This window comes from Hemitrygon akajei, chromosome 4 (assembly GCF_048418815.1).
Source record: "Hemitrygon akajei chromosome 4, sHemAka1.3, whole genome shotgun sequence".
Lineage (NCBI taxonomy): Eukaryota > Metazoa > Chordata > Chondrichthyes > Myliobatiformes > Dasyatidae > Hemitrygon > Hemitrygon akajei.
Genome location: NC_133127.1, coordinates 102,159,266 through 102,187,207, shown reverse-complemented (window position 1 = coordinate 102,187,207; position 27,942 = coordinate 102,159,266). Strand labels below are relative to the sequence as shown.

Below are 27,942 nucleotides of genomic sequence, written 5' to 3'. Positions count from 1 at the left end.
TGCACTGTGGAAGTACAGATCCAAATGTCTGAATGCCTCTTTATGTGCCACAATCGATATAATACACGAGTGACTGACCATCTAACACTGCTAAATTACTCAATATTTATGACATTATCTTAGGGTAAATGGCTTGTCTCAGAAAACTGATTTACAGCAAATTACACTACCCCTGTCTTTGAAAGTATTTAATCAATAATTATCTTGTAACATCAGTCTATTGTCATAATTTGCAAAATCTCATTCTTGATCAATAAAAGTGCAAAACAAATATCAACAAAGTATGAGACAGGAAAATGGATAGATTGTAAATAAGAGACAAAAACATTTAGTCAATATTTATAGATTTTACTTTGACCAATTACAAGCCAGGGTTTAAAATGTTTTTCCATAATTACTCATAGTTATTTAATTTGACTATATGGGTGTACTTTCTGCTCACAATACAGTCCATTCCTGGTCAATTCTTGACCCATTACAAATACACCTACTTTAATGTCTATTGACTAAATATCCATGCCCTTGAATATTGGTGAGAAGTGACTTTTGAAAACTTTAAAACTATGAAATACAAAATTCTCATTCAATAATTTCATTGTTTTCCAGTTGCTTCTCACCAACATTTATCTGTCAAAGGACAGACTTGACTTGACATAGTTTGATTAGTCAGCTTCAGATGAGTTGTCTTATACTACATTCTTTTTGAAATATTTCTCATGCGAAGCCAATATATTTGCATGTGTCATTCATAAATGTAAAACAATTGGAATTATTCATGCACTTGTTAAGATTTTTCTAATCCAAAAATAGACAATATATTTCAGATAGATGCTGCATTTAATATTTTGCTTAATTTAAGCAGTGGAACACAACAGGTCTTGCAGTTTGAAGTTCAGGAAATTATTTATTCATATGTTGGTTTTCTAAACTTCCCATTACATCCTATACATGTATTTAGTTACAGAGCTGTTGCACACATTCAGTTTTCCTTTGTTTCTTGGGATTTCAGCTGACCATAGTGTGGAGTGTTAACTGTACAATAAAACAATCTGTCCATTTTGTCAGCCCTAGCAATACAAGCTTGAATATAAAATAAAGCTAAAAATTAAAACCATACAGAGCACTTACAATTCCACACAGAACAAAATATTAAAAAAATGTTTCTTGTTAAATTTGACAACACACTTGTCGTTTGAATTGAAAGACAGCATAGAAGACCTGCATTTCAGATACTGGAGCCCTAAATGGTCTGCATGGGACAGGAGGAATTTGATAACAAAACATTCAACACCGTTGTATACAGTTTATTCTTTCCATTGCAATTCAACCAAAAAATGAAGTTACTTTTTATACATTATATAATTAATTTCTATATACACACTGACTTTTATAATGTGCATTTTGAAACCACATTCAGTAGCCCTGCAAGTGATTTTAATGCAGACTGCACAACACACTGACAACACTAATGAAAAGAAAAATCAACATATACACTGATAAAATTACATACAGGAAAATTAATAGGATCAAAATTAACAAAACTATAAAATGGGCCTTACACATGGCAATAAATAAATCAAATTTTGTATTAGGTAACAAGGTCTCCATGTTCTTGCCCCATCGAGAAAAAAAACATTCAAACCCATTCTTTAATGTCAGTATTATAATTCTGCAATGAAAGTGGCTTTTTTAAAATCTTTATTGTAGCATAGAGTTAGGCATTTCAGTGTTGTAACCATGAATTTATTCTGCACATCTGTAAATTTTATTGATCAGCTTTGCATATTCCTGCTGTCAATGTAAAACTCTTATCAAGATTGAAACACTGTTTGAAAACATCCATGTCAATGTAGCTGAAAGCAAGTCCAGTCTCCAAGGTAAAATGCATTTCTCTTCATTCTGCCCCAACTCTTCCATCACCAACACCATACCAGCCTCCCACCAAGAAACAAGTTGATGACTGATCAGTTCCAACTCATGAACTATAAATGTTACTTGGAGATTTGTTGCTGAATGTGAAGAAGAAACTCGTAATATGATAATGCAGATTCTGTTCTGTCCTCCACTAACTTGTGAAAGAAACTTGTTTTGAATGGAGCATCATCCCTGTTAATATTTAACAAACATTCAGAGTATTGAACTTGACAAACATAATTTGAAAATTAATCATTCACTAAGGGGAGATGGCTAACTCCATAAGTTTGTCCTTGGACCACCCTGTTTTTATTTTGCAGTGTGGTTCTGGACTCACTGCATAGTCCTTTGCAGATTTTTCTGCAGGGTGTTTGATTCTCAGCATTTCACTATGACCTTCTGGCATATGACCAGTTGTACTCAGAATAACTTTAACAACTATGAAACCCTGCCCCAAGCTCACAAAGCTGTCACTGCAAGTTCATGTTTATGGATGTCAGAAATATTCAAAACATGAGAGCTATTAAAATGGGTAAAATATTAAAAAAAAACATAAAACAAATACAAATCAACTCACATTCACTTAAAAGACAATTAAATACATTCAAGTTAACTCAACTGAATTGTATAATAACTCACTTGGCATGTGCTCAGCAAGCAGATTTCCCAGTTTAATTGCTGGGAAGCCAGTAGAAGATTTTGATGTGCTATTGGACCTTAAGGGCAGGACAGGAGCAAATGACAGTAGAAGTGGCTTTGTGCAAGCTATTGCTGCTTACTTAAACCTATTCCAGAGCTGAAGATTTGAACTTTTTAAAATCGAGAAAGATGAGTAAATCTTCCAGAAAAATTAGTGCCTGTATGGAAGGTTTTTTTTTACATCGAAGGGTTATGGGGGAAAGGCAGGTAGGTGGAGATGAGTCCATGACCAGATCAGCCATGATCTTACTGAATGGTGGAGCAGATTGGACATGCAAGTGGCCTACTCCTGCTCCTATTTCTTATGTTTACCTTATGCAAAAATACAACAGTTCTGATTGAGTAACTTTCAAAAAATCATTTTATCATGTTTACAACTATTGAAAATCACAACTTTTTTAAAAACTTCCTGAAACAAAAGACCAAAATTTAAAGAATCATTGCTTCACCCATATAATATTCGCTAAAAAAAAAACTGGAGGAGGCTATTGTCTTCCATGGAAGGAGTTGGTCAGTCATGTCTCAAACATAGCTCAAAACAGCAATGAGATTCTGAAATGATGAGATACAGTGATTCTAAAGTACTCATCATTAAAACCTGAGTGTAAATATTTGTTTTAAAGTTTTTAAAGCCATCTGAAAGAATGGAGAGAAAGTGGATTTTTTGCATCTGTATTCATTAGTGAGATGGACTCAGTGTCTTTAGAAATGAGGTAAAGCAGAAACAAGGTCATAGACCCTATACAATTTACAAAGGAGCTGGTGTTTCCTATTGAGGCAAATCAGGGTGGATAAATCCCCAGGGCCTGACAAGGTGTTCCCTTGGACCCTGTGAAAGGCAAGTGCAGAAATTGCAGAGGCCCCAGCAGAGATATTTAAAATATCCTTAGTGACATGTGAGGTGCCAGAGGATTGGAGGTCAGCTAATGTTGTTCTGTTACCTAAGAAAGGCTCTAAGAATAAGCCAGGAAACTATAGGCCTGTGAGCCTGACATAAGTAGTGGGAAAATTACCGTATATACAAATAATTCAATTGACATGGATTGAAGTCAACATGGCTTTGTGTGTGGTAGGTTGTGTCTAATCAACCTTTTTCAATTTTTTTCAAGGAAGTTACCAGGAAGATGATGATGTTTATAAGGACCTTAGCAAGGCCTTTGACAGGATCTGAATAGGAGGTTTGTCAAGAAGGTTCATTCGCTAAGCAATCAAGATGAGTAGTAAATTAGATTAGACATTGTCTTCCTGGGAGAAACCAAGAGTAGTAGTAGATGATTGCTTTTCTGACTGGAGGCCTGTGATTAGTGGTACGCTGGTGGATCCATTGTCATCTCTATCAACGATCTGGATGATAACGTGTTAAACTGGATCAGCAAATTAGCTGATGGCACCAAGACTGGGAGTGCAGTGGACAATGAAACTTTGCAGCAGGATCTGCACCAGCTGGAAAATTGGCTGAAAAATGGCAGATGGAATTTAATGTAGACAAATATGAGATGTGGCATTTTGGAGGCCCAACCATGGTAGGCCTTATACAGAGAGCAGTAAGGCATTGAGGAGTGCGGTAGAACAGTGGGTTTATGGGAATAGATCTTTAATTCCTTGAAAGCGGCATCACAGGTATGGTAGGTTGGGTCGTAAACAAAGCTTTTGGTACAGTGGCCTTCAAAAATCAATGTATTGAGAACAAGAATTGGGATGATATGTTGAAATTGTATAAGACATTGTGTTGTGTGCAGTTTTGGTCACCTACCTACACCAAAGATGTAAATAAGACTGTAAGAGTGCAGAGAAAATTTACAAGAATGTTACCGGGACTTGGGGACCTGAGTTATAGGGAAAGTTTGAATAGGTTCAGACTTCCTTTCCCAGAATGTAGAAGCCTGAGGGAAGATTTAATAGAGGTACACAAAATTATGAGGAGTATAGATAGGGTAAATGCAAGCAGGCTTTTTCTACTGAAGCTGGGTGAGACTAGAACTAAAGGTCATCGGTTAAAGATGAAAGGTGAAATATTTCTTCACTCAGAGAGTGTGGCACAAGCTGCCTGCTCAAGGGGTGGATGTGGGGTCCATTTCAAGTCTATGAGAAGTTTGGATAGGTACATGGATGGGAGGGGTATGGACAGCTATGGTCCGGGTGTACATCAATGAGACTAGGCAGATTGATGGTCCAGATTGGACTAGATGGGCCAAGGGGCCAGCTTCTATACTGCAGTGTTGACTCTATGACTATATATTCAAATATCCTTTACTACCAAGTCAACAAAATGTCTTATACTCACTTTACAATGTAAATAATTGATAGAAATGGTCTGCTATCTCGAAGCCAGGAAACAAAACTTCTAACTCTTTGAGATAATGCTGTATCCAATTCCGGTAGTTCAAACTTCTCCGATTAGGAAACAAAGTAGAAATTGGAGAAACAAGAGAAAAACATTAGTCTGCAGTACTTTCCATCAAAGTGCCTTTGAAATGTTGTCACTTTGCAAACAGCAAGGTTTCAAAAAGCAATGATCAGACAACACAAAGTATCTTTGACCCAAAACATTAATTTAATCTCTTCAGGGATGCTACTTGACCTGCAAAATTCTCACAATGATTTTTTTTAAAGTGCAAGTGATCAAATGCCTCTTCTATTTGATCATGTAAATGTTAAACCAGGAAATGAGAATACTCAGCTCTTTTACAGCTGTAAATATTAAGTTACAATTGAAATCTTCTCAAACAAATGTTATGGTTCCTGCCAAGTTTGGTTGTAATTAGTGAATCAAACACATCATGAAAGATGTTTATAGTGACATGCTAACAAAATTTATCCAATGAATTCAGGAATATGACACATTGTTCCTGCTTTTGATCACTTCTGCATCTTTCAGTTGCCACTTGGTGCTTCAGACTTATTTCTCTTGTCCCTGACACTTCATATACCCAGGAGCATATACAATGAAGTATCATCAAAATGGTTTTTTGCCCAACTGACCTCCATTCTGGTACTTCACAACCTACCAACTCCCAGATCGTGTTAAGCTTTATATTCAGAGATTTCTTTCTTGCACTGCTGGTGTGATCAAGTTTCACGGGTCCGCTGTGACTGAACACATGTGAAACCTGAAAACAAAGCAGCCAGCTGGGCTGAACTTTTTCACCATGTGCCATTGGCCTGCATTTTTTGGAGATACATAGGCAGCTCTGAATAAAGCAAAGGTATGAAAATTGACACACTTTGAAACACTGCTGTTTTACCCTTTATGCCACAAAATTGCCTGTTAACATGTTGGGCCCTGAAATGAGAGCTGCAGCCCATTCTCCATGTAACTCTTGATTGGGTTCAGTTAAGTATGAACTTCTCGGTAGTGTAGCAGTTAGTGTAACGCTATTACAGCTCAGGACTTTGGAGTTCAGCTGTAATTCTGGCACCATCTCTGCACATCTTCCCTGTAGAATGTGTGAGTTTTCCCTGGACATTCTGGTTTCCTCCCACAGTCCTCAGATGTACTAGGAAGGATAAAGGGTCAACATAAATAGACCTGTGATTAGGTTAGGGTTAAGGGCTGCTCGAAGAATCGGAAGGGGCTAACTCCACGCTGGGGTGTGTAGGGAGATGGCTCAACCCTGACTGATCATTCTGGCCTTTTAGACATTCACACCACAAGATGCCCAGCACAACAGCTACAAAGTAAAAAGTTCAATGGCTCAGGGAGTTAGAGAAGAAGGTAATGTAAGGTGCTGATAAAAATGTTTTATTCATTGCAAGCAATAACTGTTTTCATCCTATCAGACATTACATTTTAGAAACACAACAACTTCACAAGTTTCTTTTCATCTATTAACTTACCATAGTTTGTGGAACAGAAACATAGTTAGAAAATCCTAGCACTTCATTTATAAAGCTGCTGTTGCAATTTTTTCCAATCCAGAGGTACATAACCTGAAAAGATTAAAAAGCATATCAACTAATATTGGTGGAGGTGTGCACAAGAAATATGAATTTATATCATTTTTGGGCAAATAAATACTGTGGCCTCATGAGTTTAGAATGCTCTTGCACTTAAGAAAAATACCGTAAACAATTATTCAAGTTGTAACATGCCTCTTCAAAATTTATGATAGGGCTGGGCAGACTCAAGATAGGTCAATTAGAGAGGACTCACTGTTTGAATAAGCTGCTTTTTTTGTAACTAGCAGACTAGGTAATGATGAACAAGTTGACTTCCTTAAATGCTTTAATAAGGCTATTATTCAAATGACAACACTCTGTTGTGGAAAGGGATAAATGGGTCTCAACAGTGCACAGGCAAGATACTGATCAGCTGACTGGAGAGCTCCAAGACGTTGTACTTCTGCAGTTGGGCTTCTCACCTGCTTTAAAAGGCTGACAATCATATTAATACCCAAGAAGAGCAGGGTGAGCTGCCTCAACGGCAGCACTCACATCTACTGTGATAAAAGTGTTCTGAGAGGTTGGTTGTGACTAGAATTAACTCCTGCCTGCCTAAATAAGGACCTGGACCCGCTGCAATTTGCCTACTGTCTCAGCAGCAGACATAATCTCACTGGCTCTGCACATGGCTTTCGAGCACATAGACAACAGAAATGGATGTTAGAGGGACCAGTATCCTTGTGGGCAGGTTTGCTAGTTGGGTAGGGGGATGAGAATTAGAGTGATAGGTCAGAGGATGGGAAGTTGGTGTAAAGGTCAATGCAGTGTGTAGAGAGACTGTGGGGAAGGACAGGCAGTGGAAAGGGAAGAATTTGCAGTCAGCTGGATGGGTTAAAATGTGTCTATTTTAATGAGAGAAGTATTAGGAACAAGGGTGATGACTTAGAGTAGGAGTTCCTGAGGTCGATGCGCCTCTTGGTTACTGGTAGGGATCCATGGCATAAAAAAGGTTGAGAACCCTAACAGAGCATGGGTTAGTACATGGAACTGCGACATTGTGGCCATTACAGAGACTTGGCTGTCACAAGGGCAGGAATGGCTGCTAGATATACAAGGGTTCAGGTGTTTCAAAAGGGACAGGGAGGATGGTAAAAGAGGTGGAGGAGTAGCCTTGCTAATCACAGCTACAGAAAGGGAGGATGCTGTGGAGGGATCGCCCAGTGAAGCACTGAGGTCAGTAACAGGAAGGGAGTGATCACTCTATTGGGATTATCCCATACACCCGATGAATGGCAGCAGAGACACTGAGGAACAAATCAGGAGGCAGATTTTGGAAAGATGCAAAAATAACAGTGTTATTGTCATGACTTAAACGTCCTTAGTAATGACCAGCACCTCCCTGGTGCAAAAGGTTTAGATGCGTGGAATTTATTAGGTGTGTCCAGGAAAGATTCCTGACGTAATATGTAGACAGGCCGACTAGAGGATAGGCCTTGCTGGATCTGGTGTTAGGCAATTAATCTGGTCAGGTGACAAGATTTCTCAGTAAGCAAGCATTTCAGAGACAGTGACAACAACTCCCTGGCCTTTACCATAGACTTGGACAGGTATAGGAGCAAATGGTATGGGAAAGTATTTGATTGGGGGAGGGAGAATTATGATGCTATTAGGCAGGAACTAGGGAGCCTAAATTGGGAATAGATGTACTTAGAAAATGCACAACAAAACTGTGGAGGTTGTTTAAGAAGCACCTGCATGGCGTTCTGGATAGGTTTGTTGCCTTGAGGCAGGGAAAGCATAGGTGAGTGCAGGCGAGAGATGTTGAACATCCAGTCAAGAGGGAAAAAGATGCTCTCTTAAGCTTTAGGAAGGAAGGACCAAATAGGGCTCTGGAGAGTTACGAGGTAGCCAGGAAGGAACTGAAGAATGGCCTTAGGAGAGCAAGATGGGGGCAGGAGAAGGCTTTGGCAAGTAGGATTAAGGAAAACCCCCAAGGCATTCTACACGTATATGAACAGTGTACTGGACAGCAGGACAATATTACAGCTCAGCATGTGAGAGATCAAAGTTCAATTCTGGCATCCTCTGCAAGAAAGTTCGTGCCTTCTTCCTGTGAGTGCGTGGGTTTCCTCTGGGTGCTCCGGCTTCCTCCCACAATCCAAAGAGTTAACAGTTAGGAGGTTAATCAGTCATTATAAATTGTATTGTGATTAGGCTAGGGTTAGTAGGTGGGTTGCTGGGTGCTGTGGCTCATTGGGTTGGAAGGGCCTTTTCTGCACTGTATCGCAAGATAAAAATAAATAAATAAAAGTGAAAGAGCAGTGAGATGGCCAGAGTGAGAGTAGTGCCAATCAGGGATTAACTATGCTTTTTTCTTCCTTTTGACTAGTTGTTCCACATTTCTTGTCAACCACGTGCCTGGAGTTGGAGGAGATAGTTGAGGTCCTTAATGAATATTTTACTTCAGTATTCACCAGTGAAAGGGACCTTAACCAATGTTAGGATAGTATAGAACAGGCTAATATGCATCAATGTTGAGAAAAGAGGATTGCTGGAACTCTCAACATTAGGATAGATACACTGGACAGGACATAACCCAGATTACCACAGGAAGCCAGTGAAAAGGTTGCTGCATCTTTGGCAATGATCTTTGTGCCCTCACTGGCCAAAAGAAAAGTACAGAAGACTAGAGGGTGGCAAATGTTATTCCTTTCTTCAAGAAAGATAATAGGGATAAATCCTGGGAATTATAGACCAATGAGTCTTACTTCACTGGTGGGCAAATTATTGGAAAGGATTCTTAGAGACAGGATTTAAGATCATTTGGAGAAACAGTCTGATTATGTTTAGTCAACATCGCTTTGTAAGAGAAAGGTCATGTCTCACAAGCCTCTTCCTCTTTAAGGAAATGACAGAACAAAATGATGAAGGAAGAGCAAGTGGTGTACATGGATCTTATTAAGCACTTGACAAGTTTCCCCACGGTACACTCATTCAGAAAGTTAGGAGCCATGGGATCCAGAGAAACTTGGTGGTGTGGATTCAGAACTGTCTTGCCACCAGAAGGCAGAGGGAAGGGTGCATTAGTAAGTTTGCAGGTGACACAAAGGTTGGAGGTGTTGTGGGTAGTGTGGAAGGTTGTTGACATTTACAACAGGACAAGGATAGGATGCAGAGCTAGGCTGAGAAGTGGCTGATGGAGTTCAACCTGCAAAAGTGTGAAGTGATTCACTGGGGAAGGCAGAATACAGGGTTACTGGTAGGATTCTTAACAGTGTGCAGCATTAAGTCAAGTCACTTTTATTGTCATTTCGACCATAACTGCTGGTACAGTACATAGTAAAAATGAGACGTTTTTCAGGACCATGGTGTTACGTTGGTGCATAAGAGGGATCTTGGGGTTCACATCCATAGTTCCCATGCAAGTTGAGGGGGTTTTAAGAACACACAAGGTGTTTCACATAAGGCCTTCACTAGTTTGGGGATTGAGTTCAAGAGTTGCAAGGTATTGCTGCAGTTCTATATAATTAGATTGCATTTGAACTATCTGGTTGTCACATTATAAGAAGAATGTGGAAGCTTTTGATTTCCAGAGGTAAAAAGGAATAGAAAACCACTCATATATTAACAAATACAATAAAATGTTCAGAATACATCAATAAAAAGAAACAGCCTTCTCAAGTCTTATTAATCCAAGATTAAGAAAAAGCATCTAAATAACCTTTCTAATAAAATAGGCCAAATAACCAAGAATGACTCTCAGGATTATCAGATTTAAAGTTAAGTACTTACAGAACAACAATCCATCAAGAAAGCACCCTCTTTTATCAGCCTTTCTGCAGAAAGTTGCATAATAGGTGGCTGAGGAATGGGTTTGTCACCAACAGTGATAGAACCCTACCAGGAGCACAAAAAAATCAATTCTGAATGAACAAAAGAAAATTAAACAAAGGGTAAAAAAATTACACTGCTTTGAAATTTCTTAACTGACTTGTGAAGTTCCAGATCGATGTGTGGGAAGTGCTAACCTACTAGGTTGTTGTTCACACATAAATGCCACAGATCCTTTTTTTAATCTCACATGGTGCTGATACAAAATCTGGACATTTCAAATTTGCAAAATGTCGGAGAAGATATGCAGTACAAATTGTGTCTCACAGTATTTTTTTATATAATGGTTGAATCCATGACATGTCAATTCCTCTTTCAAAGGCAGGACAAATAATAATATCTACATATCAAAGATTTAAAGATAAAATTAAATGTAGTCACAACTTATTAATGTATGAAAATATTTTAAGTTTATGTAAAAATTGAAGACAAAGATTAATTTTACACATCTAAATTATTCATAACTGAACTAAAACTGGCAAGAAAGAACATTAAATGTATGATTTTTGCACCAGCCCAGAATTATGAACTGGTTTCAATCAAAACCATTAGTGAAACAAAATAAGCAACGCTACAAAATCTGTAATGGGAAGCAAAGGACAAAGATTTCTTTTTAAAAATAGGAGTCATAGAAAATGTTAAATTGCTGCTATTTAAGAATATTAGTTAAAATGCTTCTGAAAGACATTCTCTTAATCTATACTACAGCACAATGATATTTTTAACAAGTTTTAAAGTGTTAAGATTCCTCTACTGCTCGCCACATGACAGGATGCTAAAGAAAAACTGCAAGAGCCAGTGGTCCCTCAGTTTTGGGTCACTGTAGATCCTTTTTGGTAGAACAGCGTTATCACTGGTCTTCAATCTTATACATGATCATACTCGAAAGAATTGGTGTTTCTTAAATATTATGGCACGCACCCAAATATACATTGTGCTTCACAGTAGCATATTACAAACCCCATTTCCAGAAAAGTTGGGATATTTTCCAAAATGCAATAAAAACAAAAATCTGTGATATGTTAATTCACGTGAACCTTTATTTAACTGACAAAAGTACAAAGAAAAGATTTTCAATAGTTTTACTGACCAACTTAATTGTATTTTGTAAATATACACAAATTTAGAATTTGATGGCTGCAACACACTCAACAAAAGTTGGGACAGAGTTAAAATAAGATTGAAAAGTGCACAGAATATTCAAGTAACACCGGTTTGGAAGACTCCACATTAAGCAGGCTAATTGGTAGCAGGTGAGGCATCATGACTGGGTATAAAAGTAGCATCCATCAAAGGCTCAGTCTTTGCAAGCAAGGATGGGTCGTGGCTCACCCCTTTGTGCCAAAATTCGTGAGAGAATTGTTAGTCAGTTCAAAAGGAACATTTCCCAACGCAAGAATGCAGAGAATTTAGGTCTTTCAACATCTACAGTACATAATATTGTGAAAAGATTCAGAGAATTCAGAGACATCTCAGTGCATAAACGGCAAGGTCAGAAACCACTGTTGAATGAGCGTGATCTTCGAGCCCTCAGGCGGCACTGCCTAAGAAGCTGTCATGCTACTGTGACAATTATAGCCACCTGGGCTCGGGAGTACTTCGGAAAACCATTGTCACTTAACACAGTCCGTCGCTGCATCCAGAAATGCAACTTGAAACTGTATTACGCAAGGAGGAAGCCATACATCAACTCTATGCAGAAACGCCAGCGAGTTCTCTGGGCCCGAGCTCATCTCAGATGGACCGAAAGATTGTGGAACCGTGTGCTGTGGTCAGATGAGTCCACATTTCAGCTAGTTTTTGGAAAAAACAGGCGTCGAGTTCTCCGTGCCAAAGATGAAAAGGACCATCCTGATTGTTATCAGCGAAAGGTGCAAAAGCCAGCATCTGTGATGGTATGGGGGTGCATCAGTGCCCACGGCATGGGTGAGTTGTATGTATGTGAAGGTACCATTGACTCTGAGGCGTATATTAGGATTTTAGAGAGACATATGCTGCCATCAAGGCGACGCCTCTTCCCGGGATGTCCATGCTTATTTCAGCAGGACAATGCCAGACCTCATTCTGCACGGGCTACAACAGCGTGGCTTTGTAGACACAGAGTGCGTGTGCTTGACTGGCCTGCTGCCAGTCCAGATTTATCTCCTATTTAAAATGTATGGCACATCATGAAGAGGAGAATCAGACAACGGAGACCACGAACTGTTGAGCAGCTGAAGTCTTATATCAAGCAAGAATGGACAAAATTTCCAATTGCAAATCTACTACAATTAGTATCCTCAGTTCCAAAATGATTAAAAAGTGTTATTAAAAGGAAAGGTGATGTAACACAATGGTAAATATGCCTCTGTCCCAACTTTTGTTGAGTGTGTTGCAGCCATCAAATTCTAAATTTGTGTATATTTACAAAATACAATTAAGTTGGTCAGTAAAGCTACTGAAAATCTTTACTTTGTACTTTTGTCAGTTAAATAAAGGTTCACGTAAATTAACATACCACAGATTTTTGTTTTTATTGCATTTTGGAAAATATCCCAACTTTTCTGGAAATGGGGTTTGTAGTTAGCACAACGCTAATACAGCTTGGGTTGTTTCAGCGTTTAGTGTTCAATTCCCGTGGCCTCTCTAAGGAGTCTATGTCCTCCCTATGAAATTCATGGGTTTTCCCTGTGTGCTCTGGTTTCCTCCCACAGTCCAAAAACGTACTGGGTAGGTTAACTGGTGATTGTAAATTGTCCTGTGATTTGTGGGTTAATCAGGGTTGTGGGGTTACTGGGGCAGAGAAAGACCTGCTCTGCACTTACAGCAAAACATAGAAAACCTACAGGCTCACAATCCTGAGCCGAAATGTACTTATTTTAGAAATTACCTAGAGTTACCCATAGCCCTCTATTTTTCTAAGCTCCATGTACCTATCTAGGAGTCTGCTAAAAGACCTATCATATCCTCCACCACCACTGTTGCTGGCAGCCCATTCCACGTGCTCACCACTCTCTATGTAATAAAAACTTAACCCTGACATCTCCTCTGTACCTGCTTCCAAGCACCTTAAAACTGTGCCCTCTCATGTTAGCCATTTTAGCCCTGGGAAAAACCCTCTGACAATCCACACGATCAATACCTCTCATCATCTTATACACCTCTCTCATCCTTCGCCGCTCCAAGGAGAAAAGGCCGAGTTCACTCAACCTATTTTCATAAGGTATGCTCCCCAATCCAGGCAACATCCTTGTAAATCTCCTCTGTTCCCTTTCTATGGTTTCTACATCCTTCCTGTAGTGAGGTGACCAGAAACTGAGCACAGTACTCCAAGTGGGGTCTGACCAGGGTCCTATATAGCTGTAACATTGCCTCTCGGCTCTTAAACTCAATCCCATGGTTGATGAAGGCCAATGCACTGTGTGCCTTCTTAACCACAGAGTCAACCAGTGTGCCAAGAGTCTTACCATTAATGCTATATTTTGCCATCATATTTGACCTACCAAAATGAACCACCTCATACTTATCTGGGTTGAACTCCATCTGCCACTTCTCAGCCCAGTTTTGCATCCTATTGATATCCCACTGTAATCTCTGACAGCCCTCCACAATATCCACACCACCACCAATCTTTGTGTCATCAACAAATTTACTAAACCATCCCTCCACTTCCTCATCCAGGTCATTTATAAAAATCACGAAGATAAGGGGTCCCAGAACAGATCCCTGAGGCACACCACTGGGGGACCTCCATGCAGAAGATGACCCGTCTACAACCACTCTTTGCTTTCTGTAAGCAAACCAATTCTGGATCCACAAAGCAATGTCCCCTTGGATCCCATGCCTCCTTATTTTCTCAATAAGCCTTGCAGGGGGGTACCTTATCGAATGCCTTGCTGTAATACATGTACACTACATCTACTGCTCTACCTTCATCAATATGTTCAGTCACATCCTCAAAAATTCAGTCAGGCTCGTAAGGCATGATCTACCTTTGACAAAGCCATGCTGACTATTCCTAATCATATTATGCCTCTCCAAATGTTCATAAATCCTGCCTCTCAGGATATTCTCCATTAACTTACCAACTACTGAAGTAAGACTCACTGGTCTATAACTTCCTGGGCTATCTATCTGTACTCCCTTTCTTGAGTAAGGGAACAACATCTGCAACCCTCCAATCCTCTGGAACCTCTCCCATTCCCATTGATGATGCAAAGATCATCGCCAGAGGCTCAGCAATCTCCTCCCTCGCTTCCCACTGTAGCCTGGAGTACGTCTCATCCAGTCCTGGAGACTTATCCAACTTGATGCTTTCTAAAAGCTCCAGCACATCCACTTCTTAATATCTATATGCTTAGGCCTTTCAATCCATTGTAAGTCATCCTTATAATCGTCAAGATCCTTTACAGTAGTGAATACTGAAACAAAGTATTCATTAAGTACCTCTGCTATCTTCTCCATTTCCATACAAACCTTTCCACTGTCACACTTGATTGGTCCTATTCTCTCATGTCTTATCCTCTTTCTCTTCACATTCCTGTAGAATGCCTTGGGGTTTTCCTTAATTCTGCCCGCCAAGGCCTTCTCATGGCCCCTTCTGGCTCTCCTAATTTCATTCTTAAGCTTCTTCTTGCTAGCCTTATAATCTTCTAGATCTCTATCATTACCTAGTTTTTTGAACCTTTTGTAAGCCATTCTTTACTTTTTGACTAGATTTTCAGCAGCCTTTGTACACCATGGTTCCTGTACCCTACCATCCTTTCCATCTCATTGGTACATACCCATACAGAACCAACTATCCCCTGAATATTTGCCACATTTCTGCTGTACATTTCCCTGAGAACATCTATTCCCAATTTATGCTTCCAAGTTCCTGACTGAAAGCTTCATATTTCCCCTTACTCCAATTAAACACTTTCCTAACTTGTCTGTTCCTATCCCTCTCCAATGCTTTGGTAATAGAGATAGTGATTACAATTCTATCTCCAAAATGCTCTCCCACTGAGAGATGTGACACCTGACCAGGTTCATTTCCCAATAGCAGATCAAGTACAGCCTCTCCTCTTGTAGGCTTATCTACATATTGTGTCAAGAAACCTTCCTGAACACACCTAACAAGCTCCACCCCATCTAAACCCCTTGCTCTAGGGAGATGCCAATCGATATTTGGGAAATTAAAATCTCCCAAAAGAACCCTGTTATTATTACACTTTTCCACAATCTGTCTCCCTATCTGCTCCTCGATGTCCCTGTTACTATTGGGTGGTCTATAAAAAACACCCGGTAGAGTTATTGACCCTTTCCTGTTCCTAACTTCCACCCACAGAGACTCACTAGACAATCCCTCCATGACTCCTTCCTTTTCTGCAGCCGTGACACTATCTCTGATCAGCAGTGCCACACCCCCACCTCTTTTGCCTCCCTCCCTGTCCATTCTGAACATCTGTAGCCTGGCACTCTAAGTAACCATTCCTGCCCCTGAACCATCCATGTCTCTGTAATGGCCACAACATCATAGCTCCAAGTACTTATCCACAAGTTTGTCTGATTTGTTCATGACGCTTCTTGCATTAAAACAGACTCATCTCAAACCATCGGTCTGAGTGCATCCTCCTCTATCACCTGCCTATCCTCCTCCTCGCGGTGTCTCCAAGCTTTCTCTATTTGTGAGCCAACAGCCTCTTCCTCTGTCTCTTCGGTTTGGTTCCCACCTTGCAGCAATTCTAGTTTAAACTCTCAGTAGCTTTAGCAAACCTTCCTGCCAGGACATTGGTCCCCCTGGGATTCAAGTGCAACCCGTCCTTTTTTTACAGGTCACATCTGCCCCAGAAGAGGTCCCAATGATCCAGAAATCTGACTCCCTGCCCCTTGCTCCAATCCCTCAGCCACACATTTATCCTCCACCTCACTCTATACTCACTGCCATGTGGCACAGGCTGTAATCCCGAGATTGCTACCATATAACAATTACAGCATGGAAACAGGCCATCTCGGCCTTTCTAGTCCGTGCCGAACGCTTAACCTCACACCTAGTCCCACCGACCTGCACTCAGTCCATAACCCTCCATTCCTTTCCTGTCCATATACCTATCCAATTTTATTTTAAATGGCAACCTTTGAGGTCCTGCTTCTCAACTTTCTTCCTAACTCCCTGTAGTCTGTTTTCAGGACCTCCTCCCTTTTCCTACCTATGTCATTGGTTCCAATATGTACCACGACCTTTAGCTGTTCTCCTTCCCACTTCAGGATATCGTGGACGCGATCAAAAACATCCCGGACTCTGGCACCTGGGAGGCAAACTACCATCCGTGTTTCTTTCCTGTTTCCACAGAATTGCCTGTCTGACCCCTTAACTATAGAGTCCCCTATCAATGTTGCCATCTTCTTTGTTTCCCTACCCTTCTGAGCAACAGGGCCAAACTCTCTGCCAACTGTTGCTTCCCCCAGTTAGGCCTTTCCCCCCAACAAGCAGGACTAGTACTCAAGCAGGAATACTTATTGTTAAGGGGGACAGCCACAGGGGTACTCTCTAGTATCTGCCTCTTGCCCTCCTCTCTCCTGACTGTCACCCACTTATCTGTCTCCCGAGGCCCCCGGTGTGACTACTTGCCTATAGCTCCTCTCTATCACCTCACTTTCCCTGACCAAACGAAGGTCATCAAGCTGCTGCTCCAGTTACTTAACCTGGTCCCTAAGGAGCTACAACTCGACACGCCTGGCACAGATGTGGCCTTCTGGGTGGCTGGGAGTCTCCCAAACTTCCCACATCTGACACCCAGTAAAGAACACCAGTCTCACAGACGTACTTCCTGTTCTAGTCTACACAGGTAACCTACCTGGCCTCAACCTGTTATCACCAAAGCCCCGTTGAACCAATGCCCTCCTATTCTGTCTCCCTCTGCTCTGTCGCCCGCTCTGTAAAGCTGTATCTTTTTAAACTTCATGCCGGTTAACTGGCTGATGTTCACGAGCTTGCGCAGTCATCCCTCGATCAAACCGGTGAAGAAAAATCTATCTCCTTTTAAACTCGTCGCGCTGGTCGAACTCGCTGTCGTCCATGTGCTTGCGCAGTCATCCCTCGATCAAACCGCTGTAGAAAAATCTGTCTCCTTTTAAACTCGTCGCGCTGGTCGAACTCACTGTCGTCCATGTGCTTGCGCAGTCATCCCTCGATCAAACCGCTGTAGAAAAATCTGTCTCCTTTTAAACTCTTTGCATCGGTCGAACTCGCTGTCGTCCATGAGCTTGCGCAGTCATCCCTCGATCAAACCGCTGTAGAAAAATCTGTCTCCTTTTAAACTCTTTGCATCGGTCGAACTCGCTGTCGTACATGTGCTTGCGCAGTCATCCCTCGATCAAACCGGTGAAGAAAAATCTATCTCCTTTTAAACTCGTCGCGCTGGTCGAACTCGCTGTCGTCCATGTGCTTGCGCAGTCATCCCTCGATCAAACCGCTGTAGAAAAATCTGTCTCCTTTTAAACTCGTCGAGCTGGTCGAACTCGCTGTCGTACATGTGCTTGCGCAGTCATCCCTCGATCAAACCGCTGTAGAAAAATCTGTCTCCTTTTAAACTCGTCGCGCTGGTCTAACTCGCTGTCGTACATGTGCTTGCGCAGTCATCCCTCGATCAAACCGGTGAAGAAAAATCTATCTCCTTCTAAACTCTTTGCATCGGTCGAACTCGCTGTCGTCCATGTGCTTGCACAGTCATCCCTCGATCAAACCGCTGTAGAAAATCTGTCTCCTTTTAAACTCGTCGCGCTGGTCGAACTCGCTGTCGTCCATGTGCTTGCGCAGTCATCCCTCGATCAAACCGCTGTAGAAAATCTGTCTCCTTTTAAACTCTTTGCATCGGTCGAACTCGCTGTCGTCCATGTGCTTGCACAGTCATCCCTCGATCAAACCGCTGTAGAAAATCTGTCTCCTTTTAAACTCGTCGCGCTGGTCGAACTCGCTGTCGTACATGTGCTTGCGCAGTCATCCCTCGATCAAACCGCTGTAGAAAAATCTGTCTCCTTTTAAACTCTTTGCATCGGTCGAACTCGCTGTCGTACATGTGCTTGCGCAGCCGTCCCTTGTTTTAGTTAAATTCCATCATTCTACCACCCATTTTTCCAGTGGAACAGGATCATCCTATAAATTTAGAAAACCTTCTTCATTGTCCGCCAAACAATTTTGGTGGCATCTGCACACTTGCTAATCGTGCCAACTACATTCTAAACCAAATCATCGATATGCGTGTGTGTGGTCATCGGGGCGCCGTCATGACAAGCTTTTTGCACCCATCTTTTTGGTGACTGCTCGTCATATGGCGTTATCTTGGGCATCTGAAACCTGGTGGAGCCAATCCCTCTCCAGGTTTTTTTATGAGGTCTAGTTGCTAGCTCGACACCCAACCCAGGCACGGATGGAGAGCGTGCAAGGGAGCCGGCCGGATATATATGATATACTGCAAAGGAACAAGCATTGGTTCCTGCAACACACCACTGGTCACAAGTCTCCAATCTGAATGACAACCCTTGGAGATCACCCTCAGACCCCTTCTATTAAGCCAATTTTGTATCCAACTGGCTAGCTCAACCCTGGATACCACACAATCTTGCCTTCTGAACCAATTTACCAAGTGGGACCTTGAACTTCATCAAGGCTTTTGACATGTAGACTATGTCTTCTGCCCTGCCTCATCACTTTTTCTTGTTACCTCTTCAAAAGACTTGATCAAATTTGTGAGACATGATTTCTCACACACAAAGCCATGCTGACTATCCCAAATCAGTGATTGGCTTTCAAAACGCAAATAGATCCTATCTCCCAGTAACTTTCCCACCACTGATGTTAGATTCACCAGCCTGCTGTGGGTAACAAAGACACAAAATACTCTGTCAGGGCCCTATCAATTTCTTCCCTTACTTTCCACAACTTCCTACGATACACTGTCAGGCTCTGGGCAGTTACCCACCTTTGTGTGCCTCAAGACTGCCAAAATATTCTCTTTCATAATTTTGATTCTAATGAACAATTTTCTTAAGAGGAGTGCTTTGGGGATGTGTTCAAGAACACATAGGATTCTGTGCAGTACTAGTTCTGTACTATTCACACAATTCTGTTTTCATCTCAAGACTACTGTTTCCTTTGACCATAATGAGAATGAATGACTGGATGGGTATGCCATCTCTCTAGTATGTTTGTGTTAGCAGTGAGAGGAGGGACAATTAAAATCAAAACATCATTCTTTGGTTCACTAGCTGCCAGAGTTTCAAAGATTTTTGGAAAAATATCAATCACTTTTTAATACAATTTCACTAACCTCATCAGACAGATTGTCTATTCTGTACAAGTGTGGATGAATCATCAGCATCAGATGAACTAATGGCTGAGTCTTTATGTCACACATTGCAAACACCCGTTCATCCAAACGAATGCTGGAGTCAGTTTTAAATGCTTGCTGCAAAATCAAAGATTACATGGAATATATTAGTTGATATGAAAATTAATAATTTTTATATCTCCAGACTTCAAAGAAATTATGAAAAGTGTGTGCACTATTTACTGTTGATAGTTAAATTGACATTGCGAGGCTTTGTCACAGCATGTGAAACCGAGGGTCTAAAAATTGTTGCTGTTAGGTACCTCCCATTACTTTCAATTATTCTCCTGTTTCCCCTTCCTTACCCAAACCCATGGACCTCAGCCCTTCCCAATTCTCAATCCCTATCTCTGATCATTAGTCTCCCCTATCACTCCTGCTGACCCTACCTGTGGCACAGTTTGTAATTTCCCATCTCAGAACCCCAAAAAACAGCAGACGCAAGTTAGTTTGGATCCAGAAGGTCTGCCTAAGAAGAGTTTCTCAGAAAAAATTACAACAAACAAGCATCATTTATAATTGTTTCTCCATGCGAATCCCTATTTTAAAGTATAAACTGTAATCCAGTTAGATAAATGCTTGTGATCACACTGATCAGTCTGGAGGATATTCAAGTAAAGAGAGATGTTTGGCTAGCATAAACAATTACCCATCAACCTATGATAGTGCACGAACAGCATGTGTCATTTGAATTCTCTCAGAGTCAAACCTTCCACAGACGTTCCTCATAGTTTCCCTGTCCTCTTCTGCAATGCACATGCTCACTTTTGTCATTCTTGCTTTCCTGATTAAAGTTCAATTAACTGAAACATAGCTCTTCTCCACAATCTCTCCAAAATACCACCTGACTTGAGTTTCTCTACCAGTTTCTATTTTAGTTTTCAAACATGTAGTTTTCCTTTACACAGTATTACAATTCAAAACACATTATGAATAAAAACTTACTATATAAATACAACATTAATTATTATGTAAGAGGCAATTGTGTGATGTACCTGTTTCAACAGAGCTAGAATATAAAGGGCAAACAGCCTGAGGGAGTTTGGAGCCACCAGAACTGATTGCTGGAGATTAGAAACTGTGGAACGATATGCAGATAAGGAATCTACCACAGCATTTATCAAGGCATCTCTGGCATCAGACAGACTGGAGGAAACAGATCGATCAACAGCTGAGGAGCAAAATAAGTTAGAATTTAAGGTACAGTCATATTAAAGTGACATAATTGACAACATCCTCTAAACTTTCAATTTTAGTGGAAAATAAACATCAGGGATGTTACCAAGTACAGAAGACATCAAAAATAAAATCAAGAGTCTCGGGTTTAAGATGGTGCTGGTAAACCTCAATGACTTCTGGCTGGTGGTTAACGAAACAAGGAAAACAACTGAATACTTCGTAAATCACACTTTTCCTGACAAGTGATCATCACAAATAATAGTCTGTAACTTCCCTTTGTACAGTCTTTTTTATATACATGGGATCTTTTGGATCTCTTTGTTTTGTGGCTGCCTGTTAGAAGACAAATCTCAAGGTTGTATAATGTATACATACTTTGATAAATGTATGGAAATTTGAACAGGTAATGTTTGAAACTGCCAAAGTTCATTTTTTTTTTAAGTAAAAAGAAACTCACTTGCTGTACTTTTAATCTCATTTACTGTATTCGGTATTCACAAAGTGACCCCTCAACACTGGACAAACCAAATGCAGATTGAGTGATCACTTTGCAAACCACCGGAGTGAAACTGAACTTTGAGGTGCCTGTCATTTTAATTCATTATCCCATTACCACTATGCCATTTCTGTCTGTTGCCTCTTGCATGGTTACAAAAAAAGAGGTAATGCAAGCTTGAGATACAACATCCCAGTGCATTACTACCTTCACAGCTTGATATCAAGTTCTCTAACTCTTTCTTTCTGTCTGTATCAGAAGTAATCACCTCTTCCTCTCATCATATTGACTTTTCTTTTTGTAAATCTGGAATGTTGGGCATAGCCCAGTGTACAGAAAAGAAATTTAATTTGATCTTAACTGTTACTTAAATCATAAGAGATTCAATTGTTCCACCTATCCCTCCTCCACTTTTCCTGTAATGATGAAGGGTCCAAGCCCTGAAACATTAACAGTTTCTTCTTCAGATACAGTATAACCTACTGAATGTTTGCTGAATTTTCTGTTTTCAAATATTTTGGAGCTACCAGATTCTGATATAAACTAAAGATGCAAGTTAATATATCTTACCTCAGTATCTGCATATATGCATACTGGAGTGTGAATGAACATGAAACAACATAACATTTTCTAACTTGCGCGTGTTTTTATTCTTTGAAAGTCTTTCCATCATTCCAAAATTGTTGCAAAGCAGATTCCGTCGTTATGCTTAACAAATCTGACATTACAAACTGTAGTTCAATTCCTAACAAAATTACGCAAAACACTGCATTCACATTTTTCAAAGAACCTCGATTTACCATCCTCTTGTACATTGATTTTGAAAATTCACCTACCCATAGTGGCTAGAAGACAAGTAATAGCCTGTACATCTGCTCCTGAGTAAACTTCAGCCACAGAACTCACAACAGGTAAACACAAAGTATGCACTCGAATCCGACGCTCACCTGTAAATACCAAAAATCAAGTCAACCCAAATTTTAAAATTGCACTTCTGCACTTAGTTTGAGACATGAACTTCACAATTCTGATCTTCATATTGATTAACTAGATTTATTGAATGAGTATTGATTAAATAAGAGTGATCCCTGAAATTATTACTGCATCTTTCCAATAGATAATAATATTCAGAAACTAAATTTTTTTTGTAATTTTTTTATTGAAGTTCATCAAACGTTTCCATAAGATGTATTTCAGACATTGTACATATATATCATATAATTAAGAAAAACTGAAAGTAATGTTTTTTATTCTTTAAAACACTCATTATAAGCCAACAGGCAACACGCATTCAGTTAAAGCATAAATGGATCCCACAAACATTGAAACTTGTATCACTTCAGGATTTCCACTTGTTGATCTGTAATTTTGAAGCATTTTTACATTCATTGTCTCTCATGACAGATACAAAAATGAACTACAATCATGAACAGTTATTCTATTTCATCGCTTCATATATCCTATTTCAATTATTTTAAACAATTTTCATTAGATACTTGTCCCGTTCCATTATTTGCACAAGAAAGGGAAGTAAAGCAATGATATCATCTTAGATTTAATGGGCTTATCTTATATCTGTTGCGGTACACTTGATATAGTCTGCTAAGTCAGGAAGTTAAGGATTTGAATTCTACATTATTGACAAACAATTAAATCTAGTCTGACAATTCCACAGAGTACTGAAGGATTAAAGCACGTAAGCAATTCTGTCTTTTGTAAGAGATACAGCATGGAATATATGCCCTTCTGGCCATTCAAGCCACGCTGCCCTGCAAACCCAATTTACACTAGCCTAAATCACAGGACAATTTACAATGACCTATTGCTACGTGTTTGGTCTGCGGGTGGAAATCAGAGCACCTGAAGGAAACCCATGCGGTCACAGGGAGAATGTACAAACTCCTTACAGGCAGAGATGAAAATTGAACCTGGGTCACCTGTACTGTGCTACTAATGTGAATGACCTTACAATTCCCGACCCTGTATTCCATTTGTTACTTCTTTGCTCATTCTCTTTATCTATCCAAGTTCTTCTGCACCAGCCCTACTTTCTCAACACTACCTATCTTTGTCTTGTCTGCAAATTTGGCCACAAAGCTATCGATTCCTTCATCCAAATAATTGATATACAACATAAAAAGAAGTGATCCCAACACCGACCACTAGCTATGGTAGCCAATCAAAAAAGGCTACCTTTATTCCTGCTCTTTCTCTCCTGCCAATCAGCCAATGCTTTATTGATGCTAGTAATACTGTAGATTCTGATTAAACATCATCACGTGTGGTACCTTGTCAAAGGCCTTCTGAAAATCCATGTATACAAACATACACTGATTCTCTTTGTCTGTCCTGCTTGTTATTTCTTCAAAGAATTCCAAGAGATTTGTCAGGCAACATTATCCCTTAAGGAAAACATGTTGACTTTGGCCTATTTTATCATGTACCCTGACACCACATCCTTAATAATCGACTCCTACATCATCCCAACCACTGAGGCTAGGCTAACTGGCCTATAATTTCCTTTCTTCTACCTCTCTCCCTTCTTGAAGAGTGGAGTGACATTTGCAAGTTTCCAGTCCTCCCGAACCATTCCAGAACCTAGTCATTCTTGAAAGATCATTACTAATGCCTCCACAATCTCTTCAGTTGTATCTTTCAAAACCCTGGCATGGAATCCACTTGGTCCAGATGACTCATCTACCTTCAGACCATTCAGCTTCGCAAGCACCTTTTTCCTAGTGAAAGCAACTGCTGGTATCTTCCACAGTGAAGACTGATGCAGAATACTTAGTTTGTCCACCATTTCCTTGCCTGACATTACCTCCTCTCCAGTGTCATCTACTCTTGCCTCTCTTTTACTCTTTATATACCTGCAAAAACTTGTGGTATCCCAGTTGCCTTTTGTTGGATTTTAAAAACTTCCCAATCAGCCAACTTCCCACTCACTTTTGCTACATTATATACCCTTTCCTTGGCTTTTATGCAATCCTTAACTTCGCTTGTTAGTCCACTGTTGCATAGTCCTGCCATTTGAGAACAATTTATTCTGTGGGACATACCTATCCTGAGCCTTGTGAACTATTCCTAGGAACTTCAGCCACCTCTGCTCTACTACCATCCCTGCCAGTATCCTCCTCCAAGCTCCTCTCTCATACTTCTGTAATTCCCTTTATTCCATTGTGTCCTGATACATGTGACTTGTGCTTCTCCCTGTGAAACTGCAGTATGAACTCAATCATATTATGATCACTGACTTCTAAGGGTTCCTTTCTGTTAGGCTCCCTAATAAGATCTGGGTTATTATACAACACCCAATCTAAGACAGCCCTACCCTGGAGACTCTTGGTGGTGCAGCTCGCATTTTTTGGCTCTGCTCTGATCCTTTTTCAATGTCCTAATCTCCCCTTTATTTTATGTATCAAAGAGTCATTAACATCTTTATATGTTTGAAATTTGAAGTTTAATTGATAGAAATGACTTTCAGAACAAGAAAGGCATTAGCCAAAGGCAAAGAAACCTGTAATGGAAACGGGAAGAAAGAAGACCAAACAACACAGCCTCAGCTTACTTTACAAGCTATTTTGGACTTACTGGATAAAAGATTCGTTGCATTGGATATAATGCTGAAGGAGAATAAAGGCAAATTGAAAGCACTCGAAGAAGAGAACACAATATGTTGGCAAATTACCAAGCTTACAGAAGCTGGGAAACAGAGGGATTCCAGAATGAACTCATTGGAAAAGAAATTAAATTTGACTACTCGTACACTGGAGCAGTATAAAGCTAAGGTTATCGATTTGGAGAGTCGCAGTTGCAGACAGAATTTGCGTCAATGAAGACGTCGAGAGCGGGGACCTTACTGAATTTTTCTCTAAATTCTTAATGGATGTTTTCGGATTGGAGGTTTTTAAGTCACCCCCGATACTCGATAGAGTGCACAGATCGTTAAAATCTAAACCACTGAAAGAGCCACGTCATGTTATTCTGCAGTTTCACTATGTGAGTACGAAAGAGCGCTTAATTTGAATTGCTTGTTGTGAAGGAATTACTGAATATCAGAATCTCAAGTTTCGTTTAGTTCAAGGTTATTGCCCCGAGGTAATGCAAGAAAGAGGGCATTTTAAAGAAGTCATGTCGCATTGTTATCAAAGGAATCTTCGACCAGTTCTGCTGCATCCCACCCGCTTAAGAGTGGTCTTACCCGATAAATCGTTTAAATGGTTCAAATCAGTGAACCAGTGAATCAGCGAGCTTTCTCCACTGAGCTTTCGTGGGACTACAAGAGGTCATAGGTTAAGCATGAAAGGTGAAAAGTTAAAGAGGAACATGAGGGGCACCTTGTAATAGTGCATGCAAGCTCGGTTTCAACATTTAAGAGAAGTTTGGATAAGCATACGGATGGATGGTATGGAGGGCTATGGTCCTGGTGTAGGTTGATGGGAGTAGGCAGTTTAAATGGCTCAACATGGACTAGATAGGCTGAAGGGGCAATTTCTGTGCTGTACTTTTCTATCACTCTAAAGACCTGTGCTCAAAAGTGTCAGGAACAGCTTCTTCCTCTGAGCCATCAGATTCCTGAACAGTCTGTGAACTGACGAACACTTGTTCATTATTCATCGTTTGCACTGTTTATTTATTTCAACTTAAAGGAATTTTTATGTCCTGCACTGTACTATTGCTGAAAACAACAGATTTCACAACGTAGCAGCGATAATAAACCTGATTCCAAGCCTTTTCGTTCCAGTCATGTTCACTAGCCATGGCTGTTGACATGCTCACCACACAAGTTTTCACAAACACCAATGTGATTTGGGAGCAGACAGTGAGTGAGAAGCAGCAGAGTGAAAGGGCTTTGGCTCAACGGGCATCGGCAATAATGGGACGAGGTGAGGCAGTTGTTGATTGCAAAAGGAGGTAGTAAGTGTGTGAGGCCGGTTTTCTGTGGTCGGTGTCAGATGTGGGAGGTCCTGGACTCTCCCGGCGTCCCAGACGGCCACATCTGTACCCAGTGCATCGAGATGCAACTCCTAAGGGACCATGTTAGGGAACTGGAGATGCAGTTCGATGACTTTCGTCTGGTCAGGGAGAGTGAGGAGATGACAGAGAGGAGTTACAGGCAGGTGGTCACTCTGGGGCCACGGGGGACAGAGATATGGGTCACAGTCAGGAGAGAGAAGGGGAAGAGTCAGGGAAGAGTACCTCTGTGGCTGAACCCCTTGACAGTAAGTACTCCAGAGTAGGGAAAGGAAGAGGAAGGCAGTAATGATAGGGGACTCTATAGTCAGGGGGTCAGACAGGCGATTCTGTGGACGCAGGAAAGAAACTCGGATGGTAGTTTGCCTCCCAGATGCCAGGGTCCGGGATGTTTCTGATTGTGTCCAAGATATCCTGCGGTGGGAGGAAGAACAGCCAGAGGTCATGGTACATATTGGTACCAATGACATAGGTAGGAAAAGGGAAGAGGTCCTGAAAGAAGACTACAGGGAGTTAGAAAGGAAGTTGAATAGCAGGAAAAGGTAGTAATCTTGGGATTACTGCATGTGCCACACGACAGTGAGAGTAGGAATGGAATGAGGTGGAGGATAAATGTGTGGCTGAGGGAATGGAGCAGGGGGCAGGGATTCAGATTTCTGGATCATTGGGACCTCTTTTGGGGCAGGTGTGACCTGTACAAAAAGGACAGGTTGCACTTGAATCCCAGGAGGACCAATATCCTGGCGGGCAGGTTTGATAGAGCTGTTGGGGAGGGTTTAAACTAGTTTGGCAGGGGGGTGGGAATCAGAACGTGAGTGCAGGGATTAAGGTAGAAGGACAAGGGCATGATGCTAAGAGTTCTGAGTTGATGAGGAAGGACAGGCAGGGGACGAAACATAACTGTAGCCAGTTAAAGGGGTTGAAATGTGTCTATTTCAATGCTTGGAGTATTAGGAACAAGGAGGATGAACTTAGAGCATGGATTAGTATGTGGAACTATGGTGTTGTGGCCGTTACTGAAACTTGGTTGGAGGAAGGGCAGGATTGGATGATGCAGGTCCTGGGGTTCAGGTGTTTTAAAAGGAACAGGATGGGAGGTAGGAAAGGGGGGGGGGAGTGGCATTGCTGGTCAGGGCTATAGAAAGGGAGGATGCTGCAGAGGGAGTGTCCACTGAGTCAGTCTGGGTGAAAGTCAGAAATAGGAAGGGATCAATCACTGTGCTGGGAGTAGTCTATAGGCCCCCAAATAGTCCTCAGGACACCGAGGAGCAGCTAAGTAGGCAGATTTTATAATGGTGCACAAAATACAGGGTAGTAGTTATGGGTGATTTCAACTTCCCTCATATTGACTGGCACCTCCTGAGTGCAAGGGGGATAGATGGGGCTGAATTTAACAGGTGTGTTCAAGAAGGATTCCTGACATAGTATCTGGACCAGCCAACGAGAGGAGAGGCTATACTGGATCTAGTTCTGGGTAATGAATCTGGTCAGGTGACAGACCTCTTGGTGGGGGAGCATTTTGGTGAGAGTGACCACAACTCCCTTAGCTTCAGCATA

At 40.9% G+C, this 27,942-nt stretch overlaps 1 protein-coding gene across 5 annotated transcripts in view; it reads right to left on the bottom strand.

The window, feature by feature from the left end:
• Positions 1-818: 818 nt before the first annotated feature.
• LOC140726568 (protein transport protein Sec24B-like) overlaps positions 819-27,942 on the bottom strand; it is a 182,927-nt gene continuing 155,803 nt past the window's right edge. For 4 of the 5 annotated variants that reach the window (XM_073043125.1, XM_073043124.1, XM_073043128.1 and 1 more), the window contains 7 exons: positions 22,248-22,358; positions 20,732-20,907; positions 19,677-19,814; positions 10,288-10,392; positions 6,451-6,543; positions 4,898-5,004; positions 819-2,106 (listed from right to left, as the gene is read on the bottom strand). In XM_073043125.1, coding sequence (XP_072899226.1) covers positions 1,992-2,106; positions 4,898-5,004; positions 6,451-6,543; positions 10,288-10,392; positions 19,677-19,814; positions 20,732-20,907; positions 22,248-22,358 — 845 coding nt within the window. In that variant the 3' untranslated portion in view covers positions 819-1,991. The remainder of the gene's footprint in view (positions 2,107-4,897; positions 5,005-6,450; positions 6,544-10,287; positions 10,393-19,676; positions 19,815-20,731; positions 20,908-22,247; positions 22,359-27,942) is intronic. The other variant, XM_073043127.1, reaches the window with a different exon arrangement.